This window comes from Drosophila novamexicana, unplaced genomic scaffold (genome assembly GCF_003285875.2).
Source record: "Drosophila novamexicana strain 15010-1031.04,08,12 unplaced genomic scaffold, DnovRS2.1 tig00000689-arrow-pilon, whole genome shotgun sequence".
Lineage (NCBI taxonomy): Eukaryota > Metazoa > Arthropoda > Insecta > Diptera > Drosophilidae > Drosophila > Drosophila novamexicana.
This window is the reverse complement of record NW_020824818.1, coordinates 1-17,830: the sequence shown is the minus strand read 5'-3', so window position 1 is coordinate 17,830 and position 17,830 is coordinate 1. Positions and strand designations below refer to the sequence as shown.

The following is a 17,830-nucleotide window of genomic DNA, read 5'->3' as shown; positions in this document are numbered from 1 at the left end:
TTTGAATTATTTACAACATTGTATAAAACTATAAAAGAACATAAAACTTTACATTCCTTGTTTATTACTGAAGTATTTGCATGTATGTAAATATATATTTATATATTGATTTATTTGTGGACCGTTTGAAAGACTAACAAGTTAAAATTTCATTTCTTTCAAAAATGCCTACACAATGCGTTCTGCTCGGGCGTGTGTGTGTGTGTGAATCTCAGTTGTTTTATTATCATTGAATAGATCATAGGCCGAAACTTAACATGGAGTGCAAGGATTGAGCCAAATAAGCCTAAAGAAAATGTATGTATTTCTTTTTAAATAGCTATGCAAACGCAGGAATAGGATGCATTCCACACAAGGGAAATGTGAACATAGTGTCTACATTATAGTTATACATACGTATATGCATGTAGGTATATGTATAATAATAACAGTAACTATCAACGTAACGGACGACAACGGGACGCTCTCAATTGGAATTAAACATTAATCAACAAACTGACCACAAATCGACTACCACTCATTCCTGGCAGAAGCCCTCAGTCTCCTCAATGGCAAAGGTCAATTTTTCCACCAACTGATCGTAACTCTTATAAGGCGGCAAGTCTAGTCGATTGAAGCACGTATGGGAGCGCGGCAGCCAGGTCTCCTTGCCCACCTTCTCGATGCAGAAACGCTGCGGCCCATTCGAACCCATCAGCTCCGCAAAGCCACCGACCGGAACTCGACATGTACCCGTTACAAACTGCAATAGACGGGCTCGCTTCTCATTGTCCGTTTCGCGTACAAACTGAAATAAAGTTCGACGGATAATTAGGGAATTAATAACGAAAATTGATAAGTTGCTCTTACCTGCCAAAACCAGACAACTTGCTTGGAATTGCGATTGTAATGTCTGTATATTGTGTTGCGCTGCCAGTCCTCAACATCTACGTCCTGCATACCGCACAGTATCAGCTCCAGCTCGCGCTCGTCAAAGTACTTGAGCCACTCTAGGGGCACAACTTCGTTGAAGCCCTCAAGGAACGTCTTGGTCTGCTGCTCAATGCCACTATACAATTATGAAATGGAGAAAAAACATCAATAAATGTACAGGAAGCAATGACTGGAATTAAACAATTACCGGGTCATACGCCACTCGGTCATGAGTGTTATATACTCCTCCTTGTTCTCCTCTGTAACGCGCTCCTTCTCGCCATTCTCTTTCAGCTCGTGGTGTATTATCTGGCCTAGAACTTCGAAGTCAACGCTGAACCACAGCTCTAGACCACACTCGTCAATGTTATTGTCTCGCACCCAGATGAGCGAGTTGTAGAACTCGGGATCAATGGTCTCAATGTCCTTGATGGTCAGCTTCTTGTTCAGCATACGCTTGTAGAAGGGCATCGTAAAGCCACTGTAGATAAAACGACCATGGTACAGGGCCATGGCAATGAACCGTCCAATGAACTTAAAGTACTGCAAGTGGTCCGGGTTCACATAGGACGCAGGATTGATTTGTAGGCTATAGTTGTTCTTGTTTGCGTACTCGAACAGACAGTACATGGGATTGAGCACCTCGTGCGACAACAGAAAGAACCACTCGCGCGACACACCGCCATAGTCCAGACCCTCCTCCCCACGAAAGATTATGTACAGACGGCGGCGCAGTTCGTAGGCGGGTAGGCGCATAATCTGATGATATGAATCCTCGAACAGCGTCTGCCGTGTGACGGTGATCTTGATATGCGAAGGCAACGCATTGCTCTGACACAGGTAGCGGAACTGGGACAGCTTCCAGCGGAAGCTGCGCTCGTAAGCGCGCGGTACGCCATAGACGCCTTTGGCGCCCTTCGGCGCACCAGGCCGGGGGTCTTCGAAGGTAGTGCGCCGCGTGTTATGATCAACAAAAAAGCGCTCGCCAGCAGCCGTGTAGCGGATTTCCCAGCCCGGTGGCAGTGGACCCTCGTTAATCAGGCTCACCTCTTGTCCCTGAGTACGTGGATCCTCCCATTGGGTGGTGCGGTTCTTGTGATTTACAAAGTAGACTCGGTTATCGGATTGCACCTTTTTCTCCCAGCCATCGGGCAGCGGACCCAGCGCATCTTCGTCGTCTTGCGTTACTGGCGCTGTCACAGCCGTCGGTTGCTGCTGCTGCTGTGAATAAAGGAACCGCTGATTGCCTTGGGCCACAACATGAGCGCGCTGGCCCTGCCAGTGCTGGAAGTGCATCAGGCGCTCGCTGTTCGGCCGTTGCCAGGTGGTCTTTCGCGTGTTGTGGTCCACATAGTAAACACGACCGCGCACATCCTTGCGTATCTCCCAGCCGGGCGGTAACGGTGTCGGCTTTTCCCAGTACGTCGAACGTGTGTTGTGATCGACGTAATAGCGACGTCCGTATTGATCCAACCGTATTTCCCAACCGGCCGGCAACAGCTCATCTTCCGCTGGTTGTGTCTGCAGCTGCGGATCTGACCCATTGCTTACAGGTATCCCAGTGCCACATGCTGGTTGGTCCGGCGTTCCGCTTAGCATGTATGTTCCCTGTGCGCCGTTCTCCATCGGCCCATTCGCGTAGACTGGCGCCTGGGTCAATGGACGTTGCTGTGCCGGCACTGGGGCCGGCGGTTGTTGTGGGTAGGACGCTGTCTGCGGCACAGCCGCTGCGGTGCCATTAGCCAGGCGCAGCGGCTGCTGAGGTTGTGCAACCTGTTGCTGCTGCTGCTGTTGCTCCCAGACTGGCGGCGCAGCTGAGCGTCGTTGTTCCGAGGATATACCGTTAGACTGTGGTGAACGAGTAGCCGCCGGCGGCTCCGCATTGCTGGAGCGCATAGGCATTCGAGCACGCACGCCTCCATAGATCATACAGCTACGTCCTGCGGCAGCAGCATCGCTCACCGCAGTGTTGACCGCCTGGACGGCAGTGCCATTTTGTTGCAGCTGGACTACCTTGCTCATGTCCAGCTTAAGGCCGTTGAGAATAGCCACCAGTTCGCCACTTTTGGTTTGTCGGTTGTCCGACTTGGAGGTCACAAACAGATCTATGGTCAGTTCGAGGTACTCGCAGCGCCCGTTGTAATGGTGCAATATGTGTGCCAATTGAATGACGCGCTCGCCAAGCATTGCATCCTTGCGAAAGCTCGAATGGTCCAGCACCTTGAAGTGCAGCGTCGAATTGGGCGTTATCTGAAGCGTGTGTAAATTCAAATTAAATTTGGTTAAAGAACTTGTTTTTGCTTAAAGACTTTTCGCCTCTCACTCACCAGCACTGTGAACTCCTCGTTCCATTTTGGCAGATAGCTGTTCTTCACCAAATCCGTCTTTCGCTTGCTCTTGCTGTCTATCAACAGCTCCACATAGGGATTCGGTTTTAGAAATCCATTATTGCGCAGCGAAGCCTCCTCAACTATAAAATGCAAGCGAACATCAATTTGTATTTGCAACATACCGAGAGTTTTTCATATACTCACTTGTCACGCTTAACTGATAATATCCTTGATTGCTGTTCCCATTGCTGCTGCTACTTGCACTTCCACTTGCACTCCCGCTCGCACTGATGCTGCTACTGCTGCCCGATGCTGCTGGGGCAGCAGACGTTCCCGGCTGGTTTGGATTGGCAGCGCTGTTGTTTACGGTTTGTGGAGCGTCGAGGGCGCTGTTGCCAGCACGAGAAGCTGCTGCACCTGCTGCCTGAACATTACCATCGGCCATTTATTGGCTGCTCCTAGCTACTAGCTAAACTTCGAGCCTATTATTCCTGCCCAGCTGTTCGTCGCCGTTAGGGGCTGTGAGGAGAGAGCAGCGACAAATTGTTAATTTTCGTTCTGACAATTTGTAGCTCTACAAAAGGTATCAAAAAAAAAAAAAAAAAGATTGCGACAGCAAATTTGATAAGATTGCCGCCAGGCCAATGATTTGCCAGCAAGTAAGCGAGAGTCGGAAATGGTTTATAAAAACAAGCCACAAACCCATATAAATACATATGCTTTTAAATATACACATGCCACATGTATGTATCCATACAATAAATGTATGGCGCGTTCCTAAACATGATGATAGCTTGTTAATATGTGCTGGATATCAACTGAGCAAAATACAACCTGATAACAAGTCAGAGTACTTGAGTTTTCGGGATACCAGACTAGAAGACACCTCGTCCCACAGGATGGAAAGTGCATTCCTCAATAACTTCGGCATTCTCTGTTCTATCTTTTTTAAAATAAGGCTTAAATTTTATATCCTACAAGAGATGCTTCCTTCTACCAGTCAAATAGATCAATCATTTGATTTGGTTGAGATGAGATGTTTAAACCAAAACGTTATAGATTTTATAACAAATTAAAATTAAGATTAAACAGCTAGATTTGGAAAATTCTCCATAAATACTCTGGCAGACTTTTATCTCAAAAGTGTCTTTTTAACCCAGACTTTAATTTCCGACAGATGATTTTTATTCTCGCTTTATGATATAATATTTCGAGCAGCTAGCAATTGCTGAGTCTGACTAGTATATTGAAATATTGAAAAGGAAAACAATTTTTCATATCGGATCTAAGTTTAATAAATTGGGCCGCTTGCTAGAAACAGACTCGACACGGATGTGCCTCTATTATACTATAATAAGGGTATAAAAGTCGTGAGGTTGGGTTTTCCGCAAAGTGAACGCTCGCCGCACAAACAAACAAACACAAATATGTATGGCTTATTAATTGTAGCTATCGTATATTTTTCCCGGTCAGCAGTCTTCATCTAACTACAAATATACATAACATACTTACTGTACCGAGACATATCGCGCGTAGTTTTATACATATGGCTGTTTCAGAATAATTTTGATATCACGCAGCCCACCTCCCCACCTGCCAGAATGGGTTGTATAACCGTGCCAATGAGTCACATGAAAAAAGTACCCTGGCAATACAATATATAGTATATGGACATGAACTGCATGCACAGAAGAAATATATTTAGATGAAACTAGTGGGAATTTGGTGAATGCAGCGCCTATTAATTATATAGCTATTATCACTATGATATTCTATTTAATTGTTAACTAATTAGGGCGCTCTTCTTCAGTTTATTAACTGTTATTTATTTGATATGACCGTATTCCTACGTGCGGAATGTGGGAAGTTGGGGTTTTTGAAAGTGGGCAAACGTCTATTTACTTGATTGTAAATTCAGCAATAATTTAAAGTGGAGTGCAAAACAATAGTAGATTTATTAATAATCAGTAAATAGAGAGCCTGAAATAATACATATGTCTGTTGTGCCTCTGTTGTTATCGAGTAGGCACGTATGGGATTGTGCTAGTATGTGTGGTATTTTCCTACATACATACGTACGTACGTATACTGATATGATGAGGGCAGGCCAAGATTATGGGCAAAAGGAAACTCAAATAGGTAATCAGCGGAGCGAGACAACAGCTGCGTCGTTGGACTTTTCAAACATACGTACGTATGTACATTGATGTATATGCATGTATGCACTTATAGTTATCTATGCACATGAATAAATGCCTAAAAATGCATTGACACACACTGACACACTGATCGGTTAGGGAAGGGGGGGTGGAGTGGGGCGCGCATTAAGACACCTGAAGCGTAAGTACTTACAAGCAAACATATCGGTTTATATATTATACACCCGCACACAACACACTAACACTAATACACTCGCACTCGCACTCATGTAACGCACACCACTCCTATGCAAACCGTTTATTGGTATGTGTTTACATGCATATGCATGGGTATGTGTGTCACACTGTTTGTTTGTAATTGAGGCAAAGGTCGCGGCAACGCTGACACTTCATTCTTGCTTGGAGACAGACAGAGAACTAACTAAAAATACGACGCACATTTCATTGCACACAGCTGCTTTTGACTGTAAATGGGAGTTATTTCTAACATTACCTACATTACCGTCCCAATTGTTTCGCTTACCTCCTGCTCTTGTTTTTCTACAATTTATGTGCTATCAGCGTCTGTCTTATTACTGTTTCGACGAACAAACAATAATCGCGCGATTTGTTTAAAATTATTTATAACGGGCGCGTTGCACTTGATAGTCTAATGAAGCTTTGCATTTTGTTGTTTTTAGTTGGTTTTGTTTAAAAGGCAGAATCAATGCATTGGCAAAAAATTAGTTTTCGTTTCTGCTTAGTGTTACCGGTCCGACAAATTATGAAATACCAAAAACTCCGTAAACTGACTATAAAAATACCACAACAAGGAATATCATAAGAGTACATACTTCATTTTGGCGGCTCGAAAATAAAATTCGTTTTTTATTTATTTTTTTCAAAATGAAGTTGAGTAAAATTTTAAATTTTCTGCAGTTTTGTGTTGTTAATGTGTCTGAAAACAGTAATTAGAAAACAGACTGGAAAGATAAGCGAGTTTGATATAGTTTTTCTTCGCAAAAATCTATAACAATTAAAGATCATAAAAAACCTTCCATTATTATGAGTGCTAATAAATGCAAAGCATATTTTTGCGATACGGCAGTAAAAACAGAATGTTGCACTCTAGTATTTTGATTTCAGTTTAAAAAATGTCTTAAAAAACACCCGATACATTTTAATACCAAAAAATACGCCTAGCAATAATTTGAACAAGACTATCGCTTATCGATTGTCAAAGTTATTGATGCCATATAGCCGTTATTCGCAATGCCTTATTTGATTTTAAATTTCAATAGTTCTTTTCGGCAGCCGTTATAAAATTGGCTTTATGGAAACTTAATGATATACTATAAATACATGTATAAGTAAAAAACAAAAAAAGTATTTAAATTAAAAACAGCGTAATGCAAAAAATAAATTATGTTAAATTACAAATGTGATACCTTATGGGGTTTTTGTTGGCTAGATAGTATCCTATTTGTCAAATTATATATACCATAAAAATATGCAAGGTAACGATATTCGCAAGTTACCGACTCCTTTAAAAAAGTTTACCGACTCCTATTCATAGGTCATAAAAATGGATCACGTGTGTTATATCAAATATACCTTTAATGATGCATTAGACCATGTTTCTAACATAATCAAATTCAAAAAACAATTCCGCATAAAAGTGAATTTACTTTTACTTACCATCTTCTTGATTTGTGTGTCGCCACATCCAGCTTGTTTTTATAAACAATTAATACCTTCCATTTCGCCTCCTGAGTGCTCGCTTATATATGTATATATACTTTGTTTGTTTGTTAGTTGTACTTAATGGGAGTGCCAACAAAAAGCGCCCAGCTCGGTGGGTATTTTTCACGCTTTGCTCCATATTCAAGTCTCGGTTCACATTTCTCTGAGCTGCCGGTCCGAGCGCTAACTATGGCAGCGCAAAGTGAAAATTATTAAAATTTAACGTTGTACAAATCTTGGATGTGCAGCCATTCGTATCGCGCGCTTTGTCTAAAGCGGAAGTTTGCTTTCGAGTCGGATATTGTCAACAATAGAAAAAATCTAACGAAATTAGCTAATTCGCCAAGTTAATCATCGATATGCATGGCTCTTTAATATATGTGTGCCTTCTAATCAGTCTATTTTACTTTTCGGAAGGTACGCCAAAGATTCAAATCGGAAATGTGTTATGTGAACTAAATGGAATATTAAGAGAAATTTCGAAATGTCAAGATTACATCATTCAAAGATCGGAGAACTGATTTGCATTAAATGCAAATTTTGAACTGGATATTTATTATGTACTCTCCGCTTTCTTTTTTCCCTTTTCCTGCTGTCATCCAGGTAAGCCGTGCCCTGAAAAGTCGCGTCGCCACAAGACCCGCTGCGATGCCTATTATAAATGCCGCGATCTGCCCTCGAACTCGCACGTCTGGATTCCCACCAAGTGCAATGAGGGACTCGTATACGAGCACAATGTGGGCAGCTGTGTGCTGCCCGGCGAAGACTGGGAATGCATCACCCCAAGCGAACTGGAAAGCACATCCAACAGTCTCCCGGGCAAGGACGCCGACATAATCATCGTTAACACCGAAGACGAATCTGGACTTTTGCTCAAGGAGTCCTCACACTTGCAGGACGACGATAAAAGCGTGGACATCGTGCTGGACGCCACCATCAGCAGCGAGGAGAGTGAAGACAAGAAAAGTCCAGCTCTGCCCGCGCAGCAGGCTAGTGAGTATGAAAGCTCCTCTTCCAGCCAATTCGATTCCAGTGGCGACGGAGAACTTGTCGACCTGGATGGTCAGCTGCAGGCAGCAACTCGCGAGGGTGAGGTGAAGATCGGCCATAACAGCAGTCAGTCTGCTCCTATGGCTATGTTCATGGAACCATCGTCGACAAACAGCGGCGAGCATATGACATTTAATAGCCAGCTGGGCTCACCCATCGATCCGAATCTCACCGCGCATCTGCAGCGTCTCTCCCAGCTTATTGATGGACTGCAGCAGAAGTACCAGAAGACGGATAAGCCTCAGTTGGAAATGCGCCCGGATCAGTTGAATGCCTTTTTGGCCCACTTTGATTTAAAAAACCATTTCGATATGATCAATCCTTTGGGCGGCCACATGGAGACAACTGCTCCAACTACTACAATGAAGCCAGCGGCTGCATTGGCCAGCACCATTGCGGAACAGCCTGTTCCCTTGCCCAGGCCAACGGTCAACAAGACTCTGCTGCAGGAACACTTGACCAAGCATCGCATGCAGCCGGAGACCAAACTGATCCTGTCCAGCGCGCAGCCCTTCTCGTCGCATGGCCAGGGCTATGCAAACTCTCAAATCGTGGTCAACCGTCCCGAGGGATCGGTCACGTTTACACTGCCCCAGTATGGCCATGGCGCGGAGCAGACTCAGCAGAATAGTCAAGCGCAGAGCCACGAGTACAACGATCATGAGCCCAAGGTCTCGGAGGAAACATTGAAAACGGTGCTGGAGCTGTCCAAGCAGATGATTGCTGCCCAGAACCTGCCCAAAGTGCTGCCGAATACCGCCTACAATGGGGCCTTCTACGCGCCGCCCATTCTACAGCCCGTTATACTGACACCGCACGGTAATCCCTTCCAGCAATACTATCCAATGCAGAACTACGAGTCGCAGCCACCGCCGCCGCCGCCACGGACCCATTATGTGCATCACAAAAAAGCGAGCGGATACAACAAGAAGCAGCCGAGTACCACGATCATTCACAACAATGTGATCCCCGTGCATGTGTCCAGCACCAGCTCTGGGGAAAAGGAAGTACTCGATACCTATGGCAACAGCTTGGGCGTCTATCCCAGCCTCGACAACAATCACAAAAACAATCAACTGGACGAAAGCAACAGCAGCAATAACTACTACAACAAATTCATGACCACGATGACAACAGCACGACCCAGCTCCGGGATGTCGGTCACGACGATGAGCAGCCAGTACACGGGCCAATATGCGGCTCCATATGCAAGCGAGTTTGCACAGACGACGCCTCGTCCCTTCGAGGAGCAGCCGTCAGCGGCAACGGTGGCCTCCTACTACACGCCCAGTCCGCATCTGGATGAGAACAACGCGCATCGGGTCTTCCATGCGGAGAGCTACCCGACATCCATGGACATTGGCATGAATATGCCGCGCCCGATGGATGCGCATAGCCCGTACCCAATGCACATTGATCCGGATCGAGTGAAAATACGACCCAATTCGCATAAAATCGAAAGCATGGAAGCGGAGGCTGACGATGCGATTAACGCGAACTATGTCAACAGCAATGCGAATAACAACCAGAACAAAAATCGACACGTACTGACCTACAGCAGTGCCGGATCGACGGACACTGGGATGCTGGGCATGAGCCATCAATTAGCACCTGGCTCGTATGTGGAGCAGAACTATGCGATGCCCCAGAATGTGGCGAATGCGCAGCAGCAGCAACATGATTATCAGGCCCCTTACATGGCCAGCATGAGCAACAGCGTCTACAGCGATGCCGTCGGGAGCAACATGTACAGCTCTGGAGGGGGCGCGGGAATGGGAGCTGGCAATGGCATTCAGATGATGCCCGGCAAAATGAAGTACCCGTCTGGGCTGGGCCAGCTGGTTAACTTCAACGGCAACTTCATCAGCTTGGACGTGTTCCAGAAGTCGATACTGCCATTGATAACCCAGTCTCCGTCCGCTTTGACGGAGCTGGGCAAAGTTGAGGTGATCACATGCCAGGCGGGCGTGCGGCAGCCCAACCAGACGGACTGCACACGCTATTTTGTGTGCAGCAAAAAGGATGGCAAAGTCTTGTCCTACTCCTGCCCACCCTACACGGGATTCAACAAGCAAACGCGTATCTGTGATGCTGCCACCTATGCCCAGTGCGGCAACATGCCCATCTTCAATGGTTACTCCATTGAGGAGAACCGGCGACAGCAGATGGAGACGCTCAAGATGCTGGCGGAGGCCAAGCGCCGGCAAGAGGCGACGCTCAAGAGTCAGAGCATTGCCAATATACTAAAGCAATACGGCAGCATGCAGGAGCCGGCAGCTCCTGCAATATCTTCAGGCATAGACCAAAGCCTATTGGACTCGTACATGGTCAGTCTGCCGGACCCCAGCAGCACGCCACGTCCCACGCCAGCCATAGCCACATTGCCGCCGATCAGCAACAGCAGCGGATCCGTCAAGAAGCGCAAGTACTACTGCCGAGAGGGCGATAAGATTCCCGACCAGACTTCGATCAGCAGCTATTTTGTCTGCTACAAGACCGCGCAGGGCCAGATGAAGGGGCACAAGATGACCTGCTCGAAAGGGCTGCTCTTCTGTCCGAGAACGTTAATGTGCACCCTGGCCAGCAAGTGCTCGGGCTAGTTGGAACTAGAGAATTTGTTGCCGATTGAGCCTTTTGTCTTTGACTAGTTTTGTAAGTTATTTATTCTAATTTAAGCATGCTAAGCGACTAATTCTCTTCATTAAACTTAGTAATGACAACTCACAAGTTCGTTTTTATTTAATATGCTGCTGCTTATTAGGTTGCTGCAGGTTCAAGAGGTCATCGTGAAAGTAATGCCATATTCTACCTGTCGAGCACGTTAAATACCTTGTGTCACAATTTCTCTCATGACACTCGCTTTTAATACCAGTTCTTAATTGGCGCGGACGACCTTCCTATAAAACTTGACATACTCGCGACTATCAACTGACATGTATGCCCAAACTGGTATACCCTTGCCGGCAGTCCTATCACTTTATCATCAACTATGCAACATGCTGAAAGATTCAGCTTCGATCCAGCGTTAGTCGATATGCAAACTATATTCTCAGTTTATTATCATTAACACGTTGACTAAATTGCCTGGAAGAGTACTGAAAATTCGGCACTTTGAACATGGCCAGTTTTCATGTTTAAATGTATGCCAAGATGTTAGATTGTAGGTACTTGCTATGGTAGGAAGTTTCACTATTTTAATGTGCTCATAAGTTTTAATGTGCTGGCAGCTTTAGTAGGTTGTTATATGTACTATATATACCTTTTATTTATGGAATAAATGAAGCATATTTCATTTTCACTCAGTTAAATATGTTGAGGTGAGAGTGTTTCAGTACGCGAAAGCCAATATCTAGGTTGGAAGGTAAAAACATAAAAATATTAAGTTGCCAGTCGAATTTTAATTTCAACTTAAAGCATAATTGTGTTTATTTATATGGTATATAAACATAGCTGACTTTGTAGGCAATACGTTTTTATACCCTGAACCCATTAAAAATGGGTACAAGGGTATATTGTATTTGTTCAAAATCCAAATGTATGTAACAGGCAGAAGGAAGCATCTGCGACCCCATAAAGTATATATATTCTTGATCAGCATCAACAGCCGAGTCGATCTTGCCATGTCCGTCTGTCTGTCCGTCCGTCTGTCTGTCCGTCCGCATGTATGAACGCAAGGATCTCAGAACCTATAAGAGTTAGAGACTTGAAATTTTAGATGTAGATGGATGCGACAATAAACATTTAGATAAATTGATGGACGGACGGAAGAATATCGACAAGCCTGTTGAGCTTGGAATTTAAATGTTAATCTGATTAGAATGAATTTGTATGGAAATTAACTATGGTACAGGCATAAGCGAAGTGAAAATTAATTTTAATAAAATATGTTATATTTGTTTTTGCATAGCTACAAAGCATCTGCTGTAGAACAAAGCTTGGGCAATTCCAGAAAAATAACTTTTCGATTGCCTTGTGTTTTTAAAACTAATCCTAATGCATACCACATTTGGCTCAACTGAAAGTACAAGCAAATGAATTATCAAAAAGGTTTAAAAAACAACTTTTTGAAAAGCCAAAGCTAAAAAGCAATGTATACGCAGATACACAAGTACGAGCCAGCTAAGCTAACGTTTTATTTATTTCTATTCTAGATTCAATATTATTCATATTCATATATATCTTTGAAATTGAAGAAGTGCACATCTATCAACTTGGCCAAAGAGAGAAATGCCACTTTCACCTTTCATCGAAGACGAATAATCTGCTTTTAATTGTCTTACTATAATTAGTATCTAATAATTGTTTAAATTAATACTCACACAATGCTGTGCACGCGTCGCCAGGCGTATTAGAAATTTCTTTCTTGCAATTTAATATGTCACTCACGCATCAACTTCTCCCAACTGGAGAAATGATCATCTAGTACTCCAACAACAACAACAAAATAGCCAAAAGGTGTCACTTTTCTCCAGACAGCCACTGATGATATTGGCTGTAGTTAAGTCAATATATTTGATAGCCATGTGCCATGCATAACCATCTGCTGGGATTTTCTTAACAATAGCAATTACAATAAACAAATTTGCGCATGCGAGCGACCTTTGGCAATACTTTTCACGAAAGCATGCTACAATTAAAGCACCGAAACATGGGGCAGATGAAAGTGGTTTTGCACTTATTGCACAGGTTTCTGAAAGGTTTTTTAATCTCTACTAGGGTTTCAATTTGTTTACAGTGGCACGAACCGGTCCCGGCCCCAGTTGTCCGTAGACTGGTTAAAATGGCAACAAACAGATTTTGTGCTCATAAAAACAGAAACTTAAAATGAAAATGGGATAAATACATATTAAGTTAAAAGGTGATAGAGAAATGGGTAATATTTATTACTACTCTACTTGCATATAGTTTTACAGTTTATCATTATTTTCTTGAACATTATGTTGCACATCACACAAACACAAGAGATCTTTACTTCGATTATGATTTCCCATTTCAACAACTAGATATCAGTTAGGGTACTATTTCGAATGATCTATAATTTATTAATTTGATCTTCGATTTAGTACACTGCTTTCAACATTTAACAACTACTTAAAGTTCTATATTTTAAATATGAATATTGCTTTACACAGAGAGCTACTAGTACAATAAGATGCTTGAGAACTCATTTCATTTGCGCTGCTTGTTGACATTTATAGTATAAACATTGCTTTTTGGTAACATATTTCACAACAAGTTTTCTATTTGATTTGAAATACACGACCTTTTGCCCTTGCTCGGCTACTTGGGAAAATATTTCAATAAGACAAATAAGATATTGATTTCAATGTTTTAAGCAATTGATTTGCTTAATATTTTATAGTCTAAAAAGTATTTACGATTAACTTGCGTTAGTTTATAATTCAATTATCACATTCTCTTTGATGATGATATATATTCATTTTCATTTGGACTCGTTTCACAACGAGCTTTGCTTTTAGAGCGAATTTTAAATAAATATTGCTGTAGGATTATTATTTTTTCTTCCATTAGTTTGAACACGGAAATCATGGAAAGCGTTTGGAGAATTTCAAGTTTTAACTTCACGCAGTTGTTAGAAAATTTACCTAGCCCTCGTATGGCACATAAGGCGTAGGAACATAGTGTATAAAACAATTCCATGGATAACTCCAGCTCAGACCATGCCGAAACCCTCGCTGCCCTCGCTGATGGCCAGAAGCAGCGATTTCTCGAATTGCTCATAGCTCTCGTAGTCCGGAAGGCAGAGCTGATTGAAGCTGGAAGAAGACAACAGAACAGAAGTTAAGAGGCACGTGATGGGGCATACATACGCACCAAGTGTGTGCCGTGGGCAGGTTGCCAAACGTGGGCGCCGCAGTTATTTGGAATTGGGGATTGAGCTCCTGAAAGCCGCCGGGTGGCAGCTGGGAGCAGCCCGTGGTGAACTGCAGCAGACGCGCCATTTCCGTCTGGCTAAAGTTGCTCACGCCCGCCCAAAACCAGGCGAGCACGCGCCGAAACTCGGCCGAGTTTCCATTGGCAATGTGATGCGACTTGAAGTCGCTTACGGAATACTCCCCAGTGCCACACATCAGTAGCTAGCAGAGAATGGAATATATACTATATTTGTTGCAACAAATAAAGTGTCTTTACCTCCAGTTCGTTTTCGTCGAAAATGCTTAACAAGTTGTCCGGAATGATAGCATTCAGGCCCTTTAGAAAACTGTCGACTTCATCCTTAACGCTATTGCACAGCCGCTGCTGGGCCAAAGCGTCTAGATATTGATTTTTGGTAGCGTTGGTCACGCGAGTCTTGGCACCATTTGGAATAAGTTCTATGGTCTTGTTCAGCTGGCCGCTGGCATCGTAGAGGTCCTCCACGAAGTACAGCTCCAGGGTGTCCGTGTCATCCAGATCTGTATCGAGTATGTACTTGATCTTTGACAGATACAGATCTGGATCGTCCTGCTCAAAGTACTAGAGGACCAAAAACAAATCTCAGAAATAAAACAGATGTAGTAAAAAGCATCCCACTCACCTTGTAGTGCACCCTTAGCCCAATGAGCTGGGCCAGAAAAGAGCGACTAAACCGCGCGCGGACCAGTTGGCGATAACTGCCGCCCAGGGCACTCTCGAAGAGACATTTGCCGACCATTTTCCCGGCGAACTCAAAGTACTTGAGCTTCAGATGCGAGGGCCGCGTGGGATTGGGATGCACCAGTGCCTGGTGCTTGTCGTGGAATGTACAAAAGAGGCCGCCGCGCGAGTCAAACAAGGCGCTGCAAACCAGCTCGAACCACTCGCGGCGCAGGCCACCCCAGTCAATGCCCTGCTCTCCCTGGAAGGTGACCTCGAAGTTGCCGCACCAGTCCGACACCGAGAAGCCCTTGGTGGCCTTCATGCTGCTCTCCAGAATCTTTTCGCGATGCACCTTAAGTGCCATCTTCTCATGATAGTAGCTGGCATGGAACTTGCGCACCTCGTGATAGAAGAAATCCTGCTTGTCCTTAAAAGTCTCGGAGCCGCCAATGTTCTTCAGCAGAAAATGCGTAAAGGTGGCTGCAATTATGTTGCGATCCTTTGAGGCCAGCTCAATGCGCGGCTGCGCTCCATCGTCTATGATGAACACCGGCCCGTGCAGCTGACTTACCAGCTGGGGCAGAAAGTGGAACTTGGTCGACGGACAGAGCCGAAAGGTCGCAATACGTTTGGGAATGAACTTCAATATCATTTCCTTGATCGTCACCTGAAAGATCAACGAGTTCTGAGCCTGAACATTTCGCACAATCAATTTCATCTGCAACTATGAGACTCACCTGTTTCGGTCCCACATAGCACATCACCTTGCGCGGCTTGCTCCTCGTCGTTCCGTAGATGCTCAGCAGCTTCGCCTCGTAGCAAATGTTGTGCTTCCGCGAGGCTATGTTCTTGTGCACGAGCGTTGTGTCGCTACCTTCAAATACATTCAAGGGTTAATAGATTAATTAACAACAATTATTAGCTATTGAGGTGCTGACGAGTGAAAGTATTTAATTTTTGAGAAAATAAGACTTGTATCCTGTAAGGATATATACTATACAAGAATCTACAAGCGCAGGTTCGAATATTTTGCTTTTATATTTTGCGAGTTATGCTTACAAACCCAGTTCTTAAAAGTTCACATAGGGTATTTATTTTCTTGACCTAGCAAACGAGCTGAGTTGATAAAAGGTCCGTCTTTCTGTCAATCCGATCGATCTCTGAGTTAATCGATGACTCTTTTATAAAGGGTATTTCAATATTTGTCATGAAATGTGTAACGCATAGAAGGAGACACCTCCGAAACCATAGAGTTGATATAGCCATGTCCGTCTGTCTGCCCGTCTACTTTTGCGAACTAGGCTCTAAGTTGTGTGTGTATAAGTGTGATTCCTAACTCTCACGGTTAAGACTGTGCGTTGACCCTCAACTAGTTAGATAGTCAGAGACATGTATAGTTGTAATCTATATACTTACTGCTCAGCACGATTATATCAAAGTCCCCATTGGGCAGCTGCTGGTCGCGATAGCTAATGATGGCGCGCAAGCACGTGGGCTCCGGGAAGAGAGCAGTCACCGAGACACGCGAGTTGACGCGGTCGTAGCTAAAGGCAATGGCATGCTGGAGCTTCTCGACGGATACGCCGTGCAGATCATAGATGGCCACGCGGTAGCCCTGCAAGAGGAGGAAGTGGTTAGATTAGGAACCAGGATTAGTAACCAGAAGGTACCTGCACCGCCTCGTCGGACTGCTCGAACAGGCAGGCATTGCCGAACTCGTCCCTGGGCTCGATATGCATCAGGGTCGGAGCACTGGCGCAGCAGATGAGCGTACTGGCCGGGCGGATGAACCTAGATCTGCGCGGATCGATGGCGCCGGGCAGAAAGTTGCGTACAAAGGGCGAGCCGGCGATGTGGCTGGCGCCGATAAGTACTGAGATCTTGTACTGGCCCGCGGTGCGGACCGTAAACTTGACTTTGGCAATGTTGGCATTGTTGGGATCTGTGGACGAGCCCAGCTCGCTGATTGTGACCACTTTGCGTGTACCCTCGGTGACCTCCACAAAGAACTGGTCGGTATCACAGATGGGATAGGGCTGGCCGTTGCGCTGGAAGAAGCGCACTATGAAGCACATGGTGCCGCCCACTCGGGCCGGATCCTTCCAGTCCCACTGCACCCTACAGTTGGCCGGCAGCAGATACTTTCCGGTTACATACTGCAGCAGCGAATGGCGCGCCTCGGGCGCCAGGGAGGGCTGTGTCATGGCGGCAAGAGTGACCAGACCGGCAACGGAAACAGACACCACCAGCATGCCACCCCATGTCCAGGCGTCCTGATGCTGACTGGACTTGACCACCGTTGACCACAGCTGCGCCTTCAGAGCGTCTAGCTGTGCCTTCGATGTGGGCAGGCCTTGACGCGCCGTTGACCACAGCTGCCAGTCCTTGCCGAGTATCTTGCTGGCACGCGAGTCCTCCAGCCAGTACACGTCCTCCAGCGAGGCCACCTCAACGGCCAACAAACGTTGGTAATGATGCTGCATGCGATACTCCCGTAGCCATTCGCGCAGAATTAGCTTCTGCTGCAAATGGAGGGCAGCTCGTTGCAGGCGCTGCTCGTCCCCCGGCGGCAGCTCCGGCAGACGTTCTGGATCACCAGAGCTTGACAACGATGAGATCCCTGTAAGAAAAGACACAGACGGCATTATAAATATTAAGTTACACAAGCATAAATGAAATACAACTAACTTTAGGCGCTGCAGCTAATTGAGTTAAATGGTCAAAGTTTGTGCAGAGTTCGAAACTTTAACGATATTATCGTTGTCGTCAAGGAACACGCTCCTCACATACAAAAATAAAACCAACTTAATTGTGTCTTAAATTACAAGCCCACTTATTTAGTCAGGCGACTGCGTCATTCGGCAGGAACTTCGACAACCATGCCAATCAATTATATTTCAATTTTTATGACTACCAAAATGAGTTCGAGCCCGCATCCAAATTTGTACGACCCGACCAGCCCACAAGCGCTTATCGCTGACTTCCATCGCACGAAATGTTCTTCTTTGTTCCCTCACCAAGCTACAAATCCAACCAATTCCAAATAGTTGACTCTTTGTCCCCAACTTTGCCCCGCCA

At 45.0% G+C, this 17,830-nt stretch overlaps 3 protein-coding genes across 4 annotated transcripts; 1 reads left to right on the top strand and 2 right to left on the bottom strand.

Annotated features, from left to right (window-relative positions):
• Positions 1-166: 166 nt before the first annotated feature.
• LOC115763034 (E3 ubiquitin-protein ligase Su(dx)) lies at positions 167-6,147 on the bottom strand. 2 transcript variants are annotated; one of them, XM_030705444.1, is made up of 6 exons: positions 5,925-6,147; positions 3,447-3,761; positions 3,240-3,382; positions 1,121-3,162; positions 850-1,048; positions 167-787 (listed from the first exon to the last, which is right to left on the bottom strand). In XM_030705444.1, the coding sequence occupies exons 2-6, from the start codon at positions 3,685-3,687 to the stop codon at positions 518-520; spliced, it is 2,895 nt and encodes a 964-aa protein (XP_030561304.1). In that variant the 5' UTR covers positions 3,688-3,761; positions 5,925-6,147; the 3' UTR covers positions 167-517. The 2 variants fall into 2 exon arrangements, with proteins under 2 accessions (XP_030561304.1, XP_030561305.1); XM_030705445.1 differs by lacking the exon at positions 5,925-6,147 and adding an exon at positions 5,595-5,789.
• A 1,335-nt stretch (positions 6,148-7,482) lies between these two features.
• Positions 7,483-10,773, top strand: LOC115763129 (dual specificity protein kinase splA). The gene is made up of 2 exons (XM_030705573.1): positions 7,483-7,540; positions 7,727-10,773. Exons 1-2 carry the CDS (start codon positions 7,483-7,485, stop codon positions 10,771-10,773), a joined length of 3,105 nt encoding a protein of 1,034 aa, XP_030561433.1.
• A 2,258-nt stretch (positions 10,774-13,031) lies between these two features.
• Positions 13,032-17,370, bottom strand: LOC115763125 (apoptosis-resistant E3 ubiquitin protein ligase 1-like). Its single transcript, XM_030705571.1, has 7 exons — positions 16,423-17,370; positions 16,169-16,367; positions 15,490-15,626; positions 14,712-15,437; positions 14,327-14,650; positions 14,009-14,271; positions 13,032-13,950 (listed from the first exon to the last, which is right to left on the bottom strand). Exons 1-7 carry the CDS (start codon positions 17,233-17,235, stop codon positions 13,848-13,850), a joined length of 2,565 nt encoding a protein of 854 aa, XP_030561431.1. The 5' UTR covers positions 17,236-17,370; the 3' UTR covers positions 13,032-13,847.
• Between the last annotated feature and the right edge of the window lie 460 nt (positions 17,371-17,830).

Bases quoted from the DNA above. Each gene is read 5' to 3' on its own strand.
- LOC115763034 (XM_030705444.1), bottom strand. From the start codon at position 3,687: ATGGCCGATGGTAATGTTCAGGCAGCAGGTGCAGCAGCTTCTCGTGCT. The intron at 3,163-3,239 runs GTGAGTGAGAGG...CACACGCTTCAG, and splicing joins ACGAGGAGTTCACAGTGCTG to ATAACGCCCAATTCGACGCT. The intron at 788-849 runs GTAAGAGCAACT...ACTTTATTTCAG, and splicing joins AAGTTGTCTGGTTTTGGCAG to TTTGTACGCGAAACGGACAA.
- LOC115763129 (XM_030705573.1), top strand. From the start codon at position 7,483: ATGCATGGCTCTTTAATATATGTGTGCCTTCTAATCAGTCTATTTTAC. The intron at 7,541-7,726 runs GTACGCCAAAGA...GCTGTCATCCAG, and splicing joins TCTATTTTACTTTTCGGAAG to GTAAGCCGTGCCCTGAAAAG.
- LOC115763125 (XM_030705571.1), bottom strand. From the start codon at position 17,235: ATGCAGCATCATTACCAACGTTTGTTGGCCGTTGAGGTGGCCTCGCTG. The intron at 15,627-16,168 runs GTAAGTATATAG...ATGTATTTGAAG, and splicing joins TGATATAATCGTGCTGAGCA to GTAGCGACACAACGCTCGTG. The intron at 15,438-15,489 runs GTGAGTCTCATA...GTTCAGGCTCAG, and splicing joins GCTATGTGGGACCGAAACAG to AACTCGTTGATCTTTCAGGT.